The sequence below is a fragment of the Salmo trutta genome, chromosome 8 (assembly GCF_901001165.1).
Source record: "Salmo trutta chromosome 8, fSalTru1.1, whole genome shotgun sequence".
In the NCBI taxonomy this organism is placed as follows: domain Eukaryota; kingdom Metazoa; phylum Chordata; class Actinopteri; order Salmoniformes; family Salmonidae; genus Salmo; species Salmo trutta.
In genome coordinates this window covers 7,613,366-7,627,954 of record NC_042964.1, presented here as the reverse complement: position 1 = coordinate 7,627,954, position 14,589 = coordinate 7,613,366, and the positions used below count along the sequence as shown (strand labels likewise).

At 47.4% G+C, this 14,589-nt stretch overlaps 3 protein-coding genes across 3 annotated transcripts; 2 read left to right on the top strand and 1 right to left on the bottom strand.

The window, feature by feature from the left end:
- The first annotated feature begins 301 nt into the window (after positions 1 to 301).
- On the top strand, positions 302 to 4,705 carry LOC115198124 (grpE protein homolog 1, mitochondrial). Its single transcript, XM_029759821.1, has 4 exons — positions 302 to 432; positions 1,519 to 1,663; positions 2,878 to 2,959; positions 3,822 to 4,705. The coding sequence occupies exons 1-4, from the start codon at positions 362 to 364 to the stop codon at positions 4,172 to 4,174; spliced, it is 651 nt and encodes a 216-aa protein (XP_029615681.1). The 5' UTR covers positions 302 to 361; the 3' UTR covers positions 4,175 to 4,705.
- A 1,985-nt stretch (positions 4,706 to 6,690) lies between these two features.
- tada2b (transcriptional adaptor 2B) lies at positions 6,691 to 11,273 on the bottom strand. Its single transcript, XM_029759820.1, has 2 exons — positions 10,946 to 11,273; positions 6,691 to 10,424 (listed from the first exon to the last, which is right to left on the bottom strand). Exons 1-2 carry the CDS (start codon positions 11,213 to 11,215, stop codon positions 9,246 to 9,248), a joined length of 1,449 nt encoding a protein of 482 aa, XP_029615680.1. The 5' UTR covers positions 11,216 to 11,273; the 3' UTR covers positions 6,691 to 9,245.
- Positions 11,244 to 13,457, top strand: cfap184 (cilia and flagella associated protein 184). Its single transcript, XM_029759819.1, has one exon. It carries the CDS (start codon positions 11,558 to 11,560, stop codon positions 13,073 to 13,075), a length of 1,518 nt encoding a protein of 505 aa, XP_029615679.1. The 5' UTR covers positions 11,244 to 11,557; the 3' UTR covers positions 13,076 to 13,457.
- Positions 13,458 to 14,589: the final 1,132 nt, after the last annotated feature.

The window sequence follows — 14,589 nt, the reverse complement described above, 5'->3', positions numbered from 1 at the left end:
CTCCTGAGAGGGGGGGAAAGTGTTGTCGTACCCTCTTCATGACTGTATTGGTGTGTTTGGACCGTAATAGTTTGTTGGTGATGTGGACAGAGATGGGTTTGGTGATGATTCAACACTGTTAAAAAGTTACAAAAGAGAGATAACCTTCAGTTTACAAAAGGCACAAATTCTGTCCTTGGTCACGTGCCCAGTTTTCGACCTTTATCATCACCTCAACCAAACTATAGGACGACGTCATACTCTATAACATCATTGATTGGACGCGACTACTAGGCGGATCTCTATCTGATAGGTGATTGGCTCAACCTCACTCTCCTGCCACTGGGGTACTCTGCTCCTTCAGCGTGCGTTATCAGTGAAAATGGCGAGCTGGTGTGTACGAGCTGTAAAACAGAGCTACTCTGTTGTAGTATCATCTCCTGCAATAATAAGGTAATAAATTACGAGGGTACATGTTAATACGGTTGTTTAGAGCATTGTCTGTAACGTTGTGCCATCGAGTTGGGTAACGTTAGCTTGTTATTAACTAACGACCTGTCATATAACGTTAGTTATTGTACTGCTTTCGTAATGACAGTTCAATAGCACATTTCTGATAGCAGAATCCCATTTCATTCAATTCCTATGCGCCTTCTTCAAAACTGTTAGCCTATCAACTAATCCAATGCTAATGCAGCTAACGTTAACTAGCTAGCTACAGTACCGCAGGTTTTAATGTTCCGCTATTTTGGGTGTAGTTTGGTGGCACACTATAGCAAAGGCATTTGGCTTCGCTACTAAAATGTCACAATGTAGTTTACCTGTATATTGGCCAAGGAGAGATTGCAGTCAGAGAGACTCGCCAAGTGGGAGATGACAACCTGAAAGATGCCAGCGGAGGAAACGTTTTAATGGCACGTTACCGTACATCATTACCTAGCCTCTTCCTGCTCTCCGGGAGACCTGTACATATAGGCGTCACTGAAAGCAAATCCGAAATGCCTGATCTGTCGGTACGGGCTAAATGTGTGAACTGTGGTTAAAAAAAACAACAACAACGTTGAAATCCACATTTTACCGACAGCAATATTCCGTAGTTTCCACATGAGATTACCACGTGATCCCAGATGGCAGCGCTATTTTATGGAGATTAGGCTATATGCTGTGAATTCTGTAAACTCCGGGCAAGTTTAATGTCAACGTTTCTTTTCACATATTGTATGGCCCGCACCGAAAGGTAAACCGTTCTTGATTACAGATTTGCCTTAGATGACTTGGAAAAAGTTGATCTGAAATGGGTAAACCCAGAGGGCTGGTAAATGTTTTTGGGGTATGGGATGTAGCCTTCAGCAACGGGATACCAGAGGCTAACCATTACCATGGTATTACCATGTTAATAAATAAATAAATAACATGTACCATATACAAATTAATCATGTTTGGATACCAGTACAGTGCACTAAAGTGACCAATGCATTAATCGCTAAACCCATGTTGTGTATCTAACCCATTTCTCTGTCTCTCTCTCTGCTCTGTTAGGGCATCCCCACGGCTCCTATGCACAGCAGCCCAGCAGAAAAGCGGCCAGGGCTCGGAGGAGGACCAGAATGCTGAGCAGAGCGCAGCAGAGAAGGTCCTTGCTGAGGAGAAGGGCCAGCTGGAGGAGCAGCTCAAAGAGGTTACGGTGAGTCTGGTTCCAGGGTGCAGTTTCCATATCAATCAATCAATCAAATGTATTTATTATAGCCCTTCTTACATCAGCTGATGTCACAAAGTGCGATACAGAAACCCAGCCTAAAACCCCAAACAGCAAGCAATGCAGGTGTAGAAGCACGGTGGCTAGGAAAAACTCCCTAGAAAGGACAGGACCTAGGAAGAAACCTAGAGAGGAACCAGGCTATGAGGGGTGGTCAGTCCTCTTCTGGCTGTGCCGGGTGGAGATTATAACAGTACATGGCCAAGATGTTAAAATGTCCATAGGTACAGATCTAGGATCACCCTCCCCTCCCCCAATCCTAACCTTAACCATTACTAGGGGAAAAAACCAAACTGACCCAAGATCAGCGTCTAGGGCAGGGGTGGGTAAACTTTTTGTCTCGAGGGCCACATCGGGATTTTGCAATTCAACGGAGGGCCACATTTTTGGGGGGACCAATTGTTTGTTAAAATACATTTTCGGGGGCTTCACAAGTGGTGCAGTGGTCTAAGGCACTGCATCGCAGTGAGTGAGGCATCACTACAGACCCGGGTTCAATCCCAGGCTGTGTCACAGCTGGCAGTGACTGGGAGACCCATGAGACGACACACAATTGGCCCAGCGTTGTCCGGGTTAAGAGAGGGTTTGGCAGGCCGAGATTTCCTTGTCCCATCGCGCTCTAGCGACTCCTGTGTCGGGCCAGGGGCATGCACGCTGGCACAGCGCCAGGTGTACTGTGTTTCCTCCGACACATTGGTGCGGCTGGCTTCTGGGTTAAGTGGGCATTGTGTCAACAAGCAGTGCGGCTTGGCTGGGTCGTGTTTCGGCTCTTGACGTTCGCCTCTTCTGAGTCCGTACGGGAGTTGCAGCGATGGGACAAGCCTGTAACTTCCAATTGGATACCATGAAATTGGGGAGAAAAAGGTCTTTATTTTTGTAAATATATATTTTTTTATAGCTCTCAGGCCGTACTTTGCCCCCCTCCCCTTGGTCTAGGGGCAACTTTACCCTAGTCCTGGATCGCCACACCAGTCACTATAAGTCTGTTCCAATATCCAAGCTAGAATACTACCTAGAATGAAACCAGTGTGTTAGGAATGGTTTCCTAGTGGTTAACCTCACCCTGTCTGAATCTCACTAGTCAGAAGAGCTTTGAGAACAGGATTGTCTCTTGGCCTCAGCTTTTCTGTCTGTGTCTACAGGACAAGTACAAGCGGGCCCTGGCAGACACGGAGAACCTGAGGACGAGGAGTCAAAAGATGGTGGAAGACACAAAGTTGTATGGTAATCTAACATTTGCATATTTGTTTGATTCTCACCAGTGAGACAGACATACTTGGTGGTATTTAAAACCATCCTTTTGGTTCATTGATGTCAAGCAACATGCAATATAAAGTTAATCTCTAGGTACAGTGAGCTCTGAAAGTATTGGGACAGTGCCATTTGTTGTTGTTTTGGCTCTGTACTCCAGCACTTTGGATTTGAAGTGATACAATGACAGACTGGGAGGTTAAAGTACAGCCTCAGCTTTAATTTGAGGGTATTTTCATCCATGTCAGGGGAACCGTTTAGAAATTACAGAACTTTTTGCACATAGTCCACCCATTTTAGGGGACAAATTTACTTATGTGTATTAAAGTAGTAAAAAAGGTAGTATTTGGTCCCATATTTCCAGCACACAATGACTACATCAAACTTGTGACTACAAACTTGTTGGATGTATTCGCTGTTTGTTTTGGTTGAGTTTCTGATTATGTTGTGGCCAATAGAAATGAATGGTAAATAATGTATTGTGATTTTGGAGTCACTTTTATTGTAAATAAGAATAGAATATGTTTCTAAACACCTCTACATTAACGATGCTACCATGATTATGGATAATCCTGAACTATGTACAAATATTGCTCTCATTTCTAAACGGTTCACCCGATATGGATAAAAATACCCTCAAATTGAAAGCTGACAGTGTGTGCTTTAACCTCAGTCATTGTGTAATTTCAAATCCAAAGTGCTTGAGGACAGAGCCAAAACAACAATACATTTGTCACTGTCCCAATACTTTTAGAACTGCATATTCGATGATGTTGTTCATTCTATGTTTTCTAACAGAATACTAACTCATCTCCTTTCTTTCCACACATTTCAGGAATCCAAGGGTTCTGCAAAGACCTGCTGGAGGTGGCGGACATCTTGGAGAAGGCGACGGAAAGCGTGCCCAGTGAGGAGGTGTCCTCTCAGAAGAACCCCCACCTGAAGAACCTGTACGACGGCCTGGTGATGACAGATAAACAGATCCAGAAGGTATTCACCAAGCACGGCCTGGTCAAGCTCAACCCAGACGGAGGGCAGAAGTTCGACCCCTATGAGCACGAGGCTCTATTTCACGCCCCTGTGGAGGGTAAAGAGCCCGGCACGGTCGCCATAGTAACCAAGGTGGGCTACAAACTCCACGGGCGCACCCTCCGGCCGGCACTGGTGGGCGTGGCCAAAGCCCCATGATTTAAAAAAAGATTCAGTATGACCGTGATGTCATTGTTGTTGCCTGGGTGACAGATCACCTTGGCTACTGCAGGCTGGTCAAAGCGCCCCACCCAACCCAACTACCCAACCACCTAACGTTGCCTCAAAGAGGCGGGAATCCAACTTGAACTAATATTATTACCATGGATGACATCACAGCCTGCATACCGATTCTCTACCCTTCTCCCGAAGTGTGCACTTGCTCACTCCCTGTCATGGATTAAAAAGCATTGGATTGGCTGGAGGGAGTTTATGGCATTGTTAAATCCATGATAGGAAGTGTGCAAGTGCATACTTTGGGGGAAGGATGTAGAATTGGGACACAACCCATGTATCTGCCAGGTGCAATTATATTTTAGCAGAAGCAACACTTGTGATGGCACGTATAGCACAGAACCAGTTTGACAAGTCATTTCTGTCATCAGGATCAGATTTCAGTCCATTCTTTGTCCAGTCATTGTAATTGTTATGGATGGGAGAATGTAATGTACCTCATGATTATATACCAAACTGCTGTCTTTGTTTTCATTGGACAAACAGTACTTTCAATGAATTGAATTGGAATATATATTTTTTTCCCAGTAAGTAATGCTGTCTTTGGCACAACCTAGCCCTGTATATTGCTGTGTTTGTATAGCTTCCAGTGACAGCTTAACATGTAGTCCAGGCCTCGCCAACCCTCTTCCTGGAGAGCTGCCCTCCTGTAGGTTTTTGCTCCAACCTCAGTTGTAACTAACCTGACTCACCTCATCAACCAGCTAATTATTATAATCAGGTGTGCTAGATTAGGATTGGAGTGAGAACCTACAGGTAGGTAGCTCTCCAGGAACAGGATTGGAGTGAGAACCTACAGGTCGGTAGCTCTCCAGGAACAGGATTGGAGTGAGAACCTACAGGTCGGTAGCTCTCCAGGAACAGGGTTGGAGTGAGAACCTACAGGTAGGTAGCTCTCCAGGAACAGGGTTGGAGTGAAAACCTACAGGATGGTAGCTCTCCAGGAACAGAGTTGGAGTGAAAACCTACAGGATGGTAGCTCTCCAGGAACAGGGTTGGAGTGAGAACCTACAGGTCGGTAGCTCTCCAGGAACAGGGTTGGAGTGAGAACCTACAGGTCGGTAGATCTCCAGGAACAGGGTTGGAGTGAGAACCTACAAGTCGGTAGCTCTCCAGGAACAGGGTTGGAGTGAGAACCTACAGGTCGGTAGCTCTCCAGGAACAGGGTTGGAGTGAGAACCTACAGGTTGGTAGCTCTCCAGGAACAGGGTTGGAGTGAGAACCTACAGGTCGGTAGATCTCCAGGAACAGGGTTGGAGTGAGAACCTACAAGTCGGTAGCTCTCCAGGAACAGGGTTGGAGTGAGAACCTACAGGTCGGTAGCTCTCCAGGAACAGGGTTGGAGTGAGAACCTACAGGTCGGTAGCTCTCCAGGAACAGGGTTGGAATGAGAACCTACAGGTCGGTAGCTCTCCAGGAACAGGGTTGGAGTGAAAACCTACAGGATGGTAGCTCTCCAGGAACGGTTGGAGTGAGAACCTACAGGTCGGTAGCTCTCCAGGAACAGCGTTGGAGTGAACCTACAGGATGGTAGCTCTCCAGGAACAGGGTTGGAGTGAGAACCTACAGGATGGTAGCTCTCCAGGAACAGGGTTGGAGAGCCCTGATGTAGTCGATGCTTCATTTTCAGAAATAGTCTGGACAGTATTAAGTGAATGGAGGTGAAATATGCAATATTACACAACACATTAATGCTGTATGTATGTAAAATACTTCAGAGGCAACCACAGACGTATTGTTCAGCTGCTGCACTACAGTAGGAGCCGGCCGGAGTATGGTTGTCAAAATGAAAATATGCTCTGGTGAAATCTACAGATTTCTCTCCAACCATGCCGTTGAGGCTCTAATGTAATCATGACAGCAGAACACTGTATCTCGCTGCTATGGCAGATGTCGCCCTAGTGGCGTGGGACATTGACAGTATAATGACGTTAATTAGTCTTTACTTAGACTGGATAGTCTGTGTGCCTGTAGCAGCTTCCGCGTCCCCAACAACCGGACGTTCTGGGTTTTCAGGGGAAGTGGAAAGCGAGCCTGTGACATGTTAACAGAGACGGTACAGTATGTTTAGAAACACTGTGTTAACCAGGAGACACTCCATAACTCCTCCACATGTACTGGATTGGTTGAACAGTGCAGAAGAGAACCTCCCCCAACAGTTAGTTTTTCGTCTCGTCCAGATCCTCTACATACTGGTCTTGTTCCAGTTTCTTTTACGACTGCTATGTCAGATTTAGTGTGCCTGTGGACAGTTGTCCTGTTCAATGCCACAGCAGCATCTAATAAACAGATTCACTTGGACTCGAAGGTCCACTGATTTTGTTTTTAATTGGCCCATTTCCCTGTATGTAGGACCATGAAGTGTATGACACTGTTGACAATATTACCACATACTGAACTCACCAAATGCTGTGAAAATAAACCAAAGAAGCCATACAGTATAAAGTATTTTCATTTTTAATACAGAACATACTAACACCCTTGAACAGTTGTTTTCGCCTTAAACCAGATAAGGAGATATGTAGTCTTTGATTGTAAACTACGCCAGTTGTTGGGACAAAAATAAAAAATCTTCAAGTAGATGATGGGAGAACCAAGGGGCCTTGTCAGTGTCCGGATACTCAGAGGCTTATGGGGAAGAAAAATATAGCATTTTTATTTCCTCTGTGGTATGGTAAATGTACTATGATGGAATGCTAATATCAAGGCCTATACGAATGCAGTCACAACATTATTTCACAGTGTCTAATGTAATACTGTTTCTATACAACCAACCCACATCTCTACTGAAGTTCACCTCAATTTTAAACAGGCTAACTGGACATCAGAGGGAGAAGATGCCCAGGGACATTTTAAAGCACCTGTGCTTAGAACAAACACATTTCACATAATGGAAAACAATGTCTAATACCAACTGCGCTTTTCTGTGGCAGTCGTCCTTTTTCTCTTCTACCAGAATATTTCTGCCCTTTGACAGTGTGCTTGCAAGGCCATATGTGAACACTAACCCAGTGTTTCTAAACACCAACAACAAAAGGTATTTTTCCCATTCAGTTTCAAAACCCCTGCTTTGAGAACCACTAGCCTTATTGAATGATGTGACTGTAAACAAACAATAAACCAGGAGGATAGATGAAGCAAATGTAGCAGGTATTCCATTTTTTTGTGTGAAAATGATGACTTAACTCCCTTTGAATAGATGGAACACTAGCAAACAAAACAGCAAGCAATGAGTCACAATACACTAATCATGCAGCCCGTATTCATTAAGAGGCTAAAACCAGTCTGGCAGGACGACACACAGTTAACGCCGCCGCCGCCACCCCCCCCAGGCAAACTTAACCGGTGGTGAAAAATCAAGATATGCAACATTTTTGATTTGTGCTTTAGGATCGCATGTCATTGGTTAATGCCGATATTTAAAGCTTTTTTTTTTCTTTAGAAGTCGAGTAGAGTGAAAAGCCTACTAGAATCAGAAAACGTGCAACAGAATAGTATGGAGGAGTTAGGCTAATCTGCTCCCCTCACAGTGCCACATTCTGAGCCTGACACACCACAAAGCTACAGCGTCATAATGGGGATTACCGCAGTGCTTTATGAAAGCGTTAGCTGCCAAATACTGACCCCTCTATGTTTAGCAGGCCATCTCTTCATGGTAAGAATGATGATAACCCCTGCTTTCCAACACAGTGCGACTGTATTGCTGTTTGAATAGGCACTAACCTGTGCTCTCCAAGACAACATCCTAACCTAAATGGAAGCTAGCCTGGTCCCAGATCTGTTTGTATCATCTTGCCAATGACCATAGGAGTTGGCACCAACTGATCTGGGACCATACTAAAAGGAAGCTGGAGACAAACTACACAACTATTTATACTTTGAGAACAGCTTTGAAAAACAGTGTTGTCTGGTTTGCCCAATAATATTAGGTGATCCTTCACTGCAATAAATCTATCATCTACCTATACATTATCATTCATATGGATTCAAATGCAAAAATATATATTTGTTCCACGTTCTCCTGTAAATGGTATCCAAACTTTTTTTTAAGAAAGGGGAAATCTTTTGCAATGTACATATTCACAAACAGTCCGGTGGTCGACGACTTGGGTCAGAACTTGACAAAAGGTGGTCAAATTCAGCTTGGTCCAATCTGGAGCTTACGACACATCTCACATTGTTTATAACAAGACACAGAGACGCAACAATCCAACAGAGAACAAGAGTCATTGTCCCTCTACAATCCTTAGTCCCCACAAACTCCATACACATTGTTAGGACGTGTCCCAGTCCCTACAAACCCAACGGATTGTTATGACCTGTCCCAGTCCCTATAAACTAAATGGATTGTTAGGACGTGTCCCAGTCCCTACAAACCCAATGGATTGTTAGGACCTGTCCCAGTCCCTACAAACCCAATGGATTGTTAGGACCTGTCCCAGTCCCTACAAACCCAATGGATTGTTAGGACCTGTCCCAGTCCCTACAAACCCAATGGATTGTTAGGACCTGTCCCAGTCCCTACAAACCCAATGGATTGTTAGGACCTGTCCCAGTCCCTACAAACCCAATGGATTGTTAGGACCTGTCCCAGTCCCTACAAACCCAATGGATTGTTAGGACCTGTCCCAGTCCCTCCAAACCCAATGGATTGTTAGGACCTGTCCCAGTCCCTCCAAACTAAATGGATTGTTAGGACGTGTCCCAGTCCCTACAAACCCAATGGATTGTTAGGACCTGTCCCAGTCCCTACAAACCCAATGGATTGTTAGGACATGTCCCAGTCCCTACAAACCCAATGGATTGTTAGGACCTGTCCCAGTCCCTCCAAACTAAATGGATTGTTAGGACCTGTCCCAGTCCCTCCAAACTAAATGGATTGTTAGGACCTGTCCCAGTCCCTCCAAACTAAATGGATTGTTAGGACGTGTCCCAGTCCCTCCAAACTAAATGGATTGTTAGGACCTGTCCCAGTCCCTCCAAACTAAATGGATTGTTAGGATGCGTCCCGGGATATCCAGCCGCTCTCTGTGAGGAAGCTGAGGATGCGTTTCTTGAGCACCTTGTCTAGGTAGCTGGGCAGCCGGCTCTTGGAGGGAATGCCCTGGCTCTTCTGCAGGTGGTCCTTGATGATGATTGTCTTGACAGTCAGGTAGCGCGTGGGGCTGAGGTTAAGTGAGTTGCACAGCACCTTCTCCCGGTCTGACAGCAGCTCGAAGCCCGCCAGGTTCTCTATGGCCGGGAACTCGCCATCCTTGCCCTCCTCTTTGATGACACCGCAGCCCACACCGCCACCTCCTGTCCCTCCGCCAAGCCCTCCTCCTGTGCCGAGCCCTCCGCCCCGGCCCGTTTTCGAGGTAGCTACGCTCTTGTTCTCCTTGCGTTTCTCCCGTTTGTGCCGCGCCGCCTCGTACTCGGCCGACTCGTCCAGTCGCGTGATGCCGTTGCGGCGGTAGCGCTGCAGCTCCCGTACTTTGGCGCGCAGCACGCGCTCCTTGTGCATGTTGTGGAACAAGTCCTCAAACTCCCGCTGAGCCATGAACTGGCACATCCCCCGTAACTTGACCCGCTGCTCCTTCTCGTCCTTGGGGATCTTACGCTTCGGCACTGTCGGGATGGCTGGAGCTCCCGGTGTCACCGCGGGAGTGGTTGGCGTCGGAAGGCTCCCCACCGCTCCGACGACGCCGCCACCACCACCACCACCTACAACTCCCAGCGTGCTTTGCTTCTCCTTCTTGTCGCGGCCTAGGAAGACGGGCACCAGGTTGTAGTCGCGGGCCACATTTTTGCGGCGCTGGCGCTCGCGGAGCTTGCGCACGTACATGTCCACATGCGCACGCTTCATCTCAATCTCCACGTCTTCATCGTCGTAGTTGACCGACAGGCCGCTGATGAGCTTCTCCGCCTCCTGGTCATACTCCATCTCATAGTCGTCGCGGAGTGGCATGTAGCCCAGCTGTTGCTGCTCGCCCAGGGTCACGTCCAGGGGAGGCAGGGGGGTGGTGAGGCTGGGGGACAGGGGGCCGCCGCTGGGGCAGGTGTGATCCGTCACCCGGTTGGGGATGCTGTCAGGAACGCAGGCCTTTCCCAGGTTGCCATGGATGTACATGCCGACGTAGTGGTCCATGACATCCTGGGGGGTCCGAGATGCCCCTACATGAGTGGCCATGTCCTCCTGAAAGACCAGCACACACACAGGCCAGTATTACTGAGAGGGGGATACCTCCCTGCAAGCATTTAGGCTACACAGACACACACATAATGCATGCATTGCTATACGTTCACTATTAGCATAGACGTGTGTTGAATTCCATTGATGGGAGATCTCAACAGATCCATTGAAACTGACTAGCCTACATTACACGAAACGTTTCCTGTATGCTCATAATGCATTGCACATTTGCAACATCGTGGATTGTAATGTGCGTTAGCATGGAAAAGTTGCATTCATCACAACTTAGCTAGCTAGCTGTATACAGGACTAAAGTACATTTCAAACATTGCAGAGTTGATCGATATGGCCAACTCTCGACAGGACCTGGCTGTCAGTCTGAAGTTGTCAAATGTATACAGGTCTATATTGTGTTATTTTTCAAGAGAACAACTTTACTCATTCACATTTAGTCTACATATTTTTATGGTCGTGTTTGTATTATATAGCTATCTGAAAAGTAGCTAGGCTATAAAGTGAAATACCCAGTTTCCAAAGCCATATTGCTCGATAGCGTCGAGGAGCGACTGCTCTTCCCTGCTAGTCCATCCTCCCTCCGCTTCGGGACCCCAGAGGGTGAAGCGCCCGCCGTCGACTTGCTGATAACCGTGCCATCGCCGGTGATTACCGATTTCTGCACCCGCGGAGAAGCACTCCGGACAAAGTTCGATATCTGGGCAGTCAGTACAGCGAAGCCGGAGATTCGTAACGTCTGCAAGGCAGTTTACGCAGTACTTCTTTCCTAGGTCGGCCATGTTGCTGGCTTCTGCTTGTTGTTGGAAGCAGCAGTGCCGCGGAGGGAGGGCTTGCGTACCGGAGTGTCTCTGGTCAGACTACTGCGTCTCATTAATATTAACGAACTTGGCGCAAACGCCTGTGATTGGCTTACATGCCCAGTTTCCAGGACAACTCAAAACACAAATGGTTTTTATTAACGAACAGTTTCTTATGTGTGAAGTTCTCGTTTATGATTTCTTGACATCGTATATCCTGTGTTGATATATTTGAATGTTGCCTTACGACCTGGGACTTAATTGACACACGTGATTTTCTAGCTTGTTTTTAGCCAGAAATACTTAAACTAAATTCCCATTCTCATGGATGGGAATGCAGAGCAGAAAGAGAATGACCCTGGGTCCAATCCCAGCACTGAAAACACAGAGCTGAAGAACGATGAGCAACTCCAGTATACACCAGCTGAAGAGCCCTCAGAAGAGGGCAAATCCACTAATGCTGATTACAGTAAGAATAAAGCTGACACTGCTGCAGATGAGGCTGAGGAGGTGGTAGCAGTGGAGCAGAGTGGGCAAGAGTCTGAAAAAGCTTCACCAGATACTGCAGGGGAACAGGCAACAGTGGGTATCTCAGCTGAGACAGAGGGAGGGAACCCAGGAGAGGGCGCTGGAGATGAGTCACCCACAGGGGCCAACCTACCAACGAGTGAGACATTCGAAGAGGTAGAGGACCCGGAGATGAAGCCTCTCTCCCGCGAGGTGAGCCTCACACTCGAAGATGACGACGACGACAACAATGATGATGAAGACGGACTGCCAAAACTAGACAAAGGGACTCCCGAAAGGGGGAGTTCCGTGCAGGTTGAGGAAGAGGGTCCCTCTCTAACCAAAGAGACGGGCCCCAGCATCGACTACAAAGAGTACATGAACTTCCTTTATGAGTTGCAGGCGGAGAAGGACAAACTGAGCCAGGTCAACGGTCAGCTCCAGATCAAGCTGGTGGAGTACTTCCGCAAGAAGACAGGTGATGACGCACGTCCTGAGAAGGAGAAAGCCGTGTCGGACCAGGAGCAGCGCTACCAGAAGTACATGGCCATCATGGAGGACTTGAAGTGGCAGCACCGGCTGGACTCGGAGGCAGCCCAGCAGCAGGCAGAGGAGCTGAGGCAGCAGAGCCAGGAGAAGCTGGGCCAGTTGGAGATCGAGTGGAGCGCCTTCATGGCACTGAAGCGCGACGTGTCCGTGACGGCGCTGAGCCGGCGCCTCGGGAAACAGGCGGCGGCGGTCGAGGTAGAGCAGATCCAGACGGCCGAGCAGCGGCGCCAGAAAGAGCTGGTCACCGTGCGCCTGGAGAATATCAAGCTAAAGAACAAGACGCGCAAGTTTGAGGCCACACTGCGTGCCAAGGAGATGCTCGCTGAGGGCTTGCACCTCATCGACTTCGAGCAGCTGAAGATAGAGAACCAGACGTATAATGAGAAGATTGAGGAGCGCAACGAGGAGCTCCTTAAACTGCGCAAGAAGATCACCAGCACAGTCCAGGTACTAACCCATGTGAAGGAGAAGCTCCAGTTCGTGCAGATGGAGAACCAGACCAAGCGGGCCCAGTTGGCTGAGGTGGAGGTGGTGGTGGCCAGGAAGAGGGATGTGCTGACCAGGACCAAGCAGGCCAGGGATGGCCTCCGCATGGACAACCTGAAGCTGCGCCAGCGCTGCGGCCTGCTGGGAAATGAGACCCTGCTGAGGGACTTTGAGGAGAAGGTGGACGCCTCAGACGACCTGGAGGAGAGGCTGGAGGGGCTGAAGAGGAGGCATGCAGAGCTCATACTGAAGTGTGCCGGGGTCAAGAAGAAACTGGAGCACACCAAATCCAAACCTTAATCCTAATCCAAACCTTAATCCTAACCCAAACCTTAATCCTAACCCAAACCTTAATCCTAACGCTAATCCTAACCCAAACCATAATCCTAAACCTAACTCAAGCCCTAATCCTAGCCCATACTGAAGTGTGCCGGGGTCAAGAAGAAAATGGAGCACATCAAACCCACAGTGCATTGAGGAGAGAAGAGGACACACACACACACACACACACACACACACACACACACACACACACACACACACACACAGGATGAACAAGTGATCACACATTTGCTGTCATAAAGGCACTCTCGTCATGCAGAATTACTTGCATGATCATTAATGCATAGATAAATGTAGGAATGATATGTTTTAACATTCATAATAAATATTCAGTTTATTCTACATGTCCTTATTTTATTATTTCTCAAAAGACAATAATAGGTTACAACTTCAGCTATGATGTGGACAGTGTTGCAGTGAATCCTTTCTGTCACCTAATTACAAAAAGACACCATTGCATTCACGTCACTCAAGTCATTTTACTATCAACTTGATGACTTGTGTTATGTGGGCTATTACAATAACTAGGGCAAGCCACCATCTATTTTTCTTATAAGAGAACCAACCATTCTCTCTAATGGTCAACAGATGGCGATATTGTAAAATAAACAATTCACACCCTGTGAGGGAGAGCGCTATGAACTTGGGGATGATCTCAATTGGTTTTACTCGTCTCCTACTGCCACTCTTCTCGACTGTTTTTGAGGAAACGTGGAAACAATGTGCTTTTAGGAAATGAGACTCCTCCACTCACGCGTCATCAGGCGAATGACATTTACAGCGGTGGATTGACAGAATGAAACGAGTAAAGTAATAGCGCTAGTTGTGAAAGACATGTTATAGATAAAAAGATAAGTAGCGTGTTTTTTTGGAATGTGTGCATGTAAACAACAGCTGATTCAAAGGGGGAGTGGCAGATTTCAACACTCTTCTCCAGAGCAAACACAGAGGATGCACTACAGTATCCTTCGCGAGAGGAGTTTAGAGGCAGGTAGGAGAGTCTTTGCGAAGTCTGGTGACGTGATAAGTGAGGGTAGTAACCAAGGGGACGGAACTCGGAGGCAGGGTTGGAGGCGGGGACTACTTGGGGGAACTTCATGTCTGGTTGGCTGGGGGTTACTCCTCGGTTCACCTACTAACAAATTGACACTCTCCTCGAACACTTATTGGTTTCCGGGTCACGGAGGAAAGAAGGACTGAGGAGTCGAGGAGAGGACAGACTTTTCCAATTGAGAATCTCCCAAGGTCTATATGATCAGTCAGAAATCACCAACTGGTCATAGAAGGAAACCATGTGTATTATAATAAGTAGTCTGTTGGGTTGTGCCGTGGCGGAGATCTTTGTGGGCTATACTCGGCCTTGTCTCAGGATGGTAAATTGGTGGATGAAGATATCCCTCTAGTGGTGTGGGGGCTGTGCTTTGGCAAAGTGGGTGGGGTTATATCCTGCCTGTTTGGCCCTGTCCGGGGGT

Bases quoted from the DNA above. Each gene is read 5' to 3' on its own strand.
- LOC115198124 (XM_029759821.1), top strand. From the start codon at position 362: ATGGCGAGCTGGTGTGTACGAGCTGTAAAACAGAGCTACTCTGTTGTA. The intron at 433-1,518 runs GTAATAAATTAC...CTGCTCTGTTAG, and splicing joins TCATCTCCTGCAATAATAAG to GGCATCCCCACGGCTCCTAT. The intron at 2,960-3,821 runs GTAATCTAACAT...CACACATTTCAG, and splicing joins GGAAGACACAAAGTTGTATG to GAATCCAAGGGTTCTGCAAA.
- tada2b (XM_029759820.1), bottom strand. From the start codon at position 11,215: ATGGCCGACCTAGGAAAGAAGTACTGCGTAAACTGCCTTGCAGACGTT. The intron at 10,425-10,945 runs GTATTTCACTTT...CTGGTCTTTCAG, and splicing joins AATATGGCTTTGGAAACTGG to GAGGACATGGCCACTCATGT.
- cfap184 (XM_029759819.1), top strand. From the start codon at position 11,558: ATGGATGGGAATGCAGAGCAGAAAGAGAATGACCCTGGGTCCAATCCC.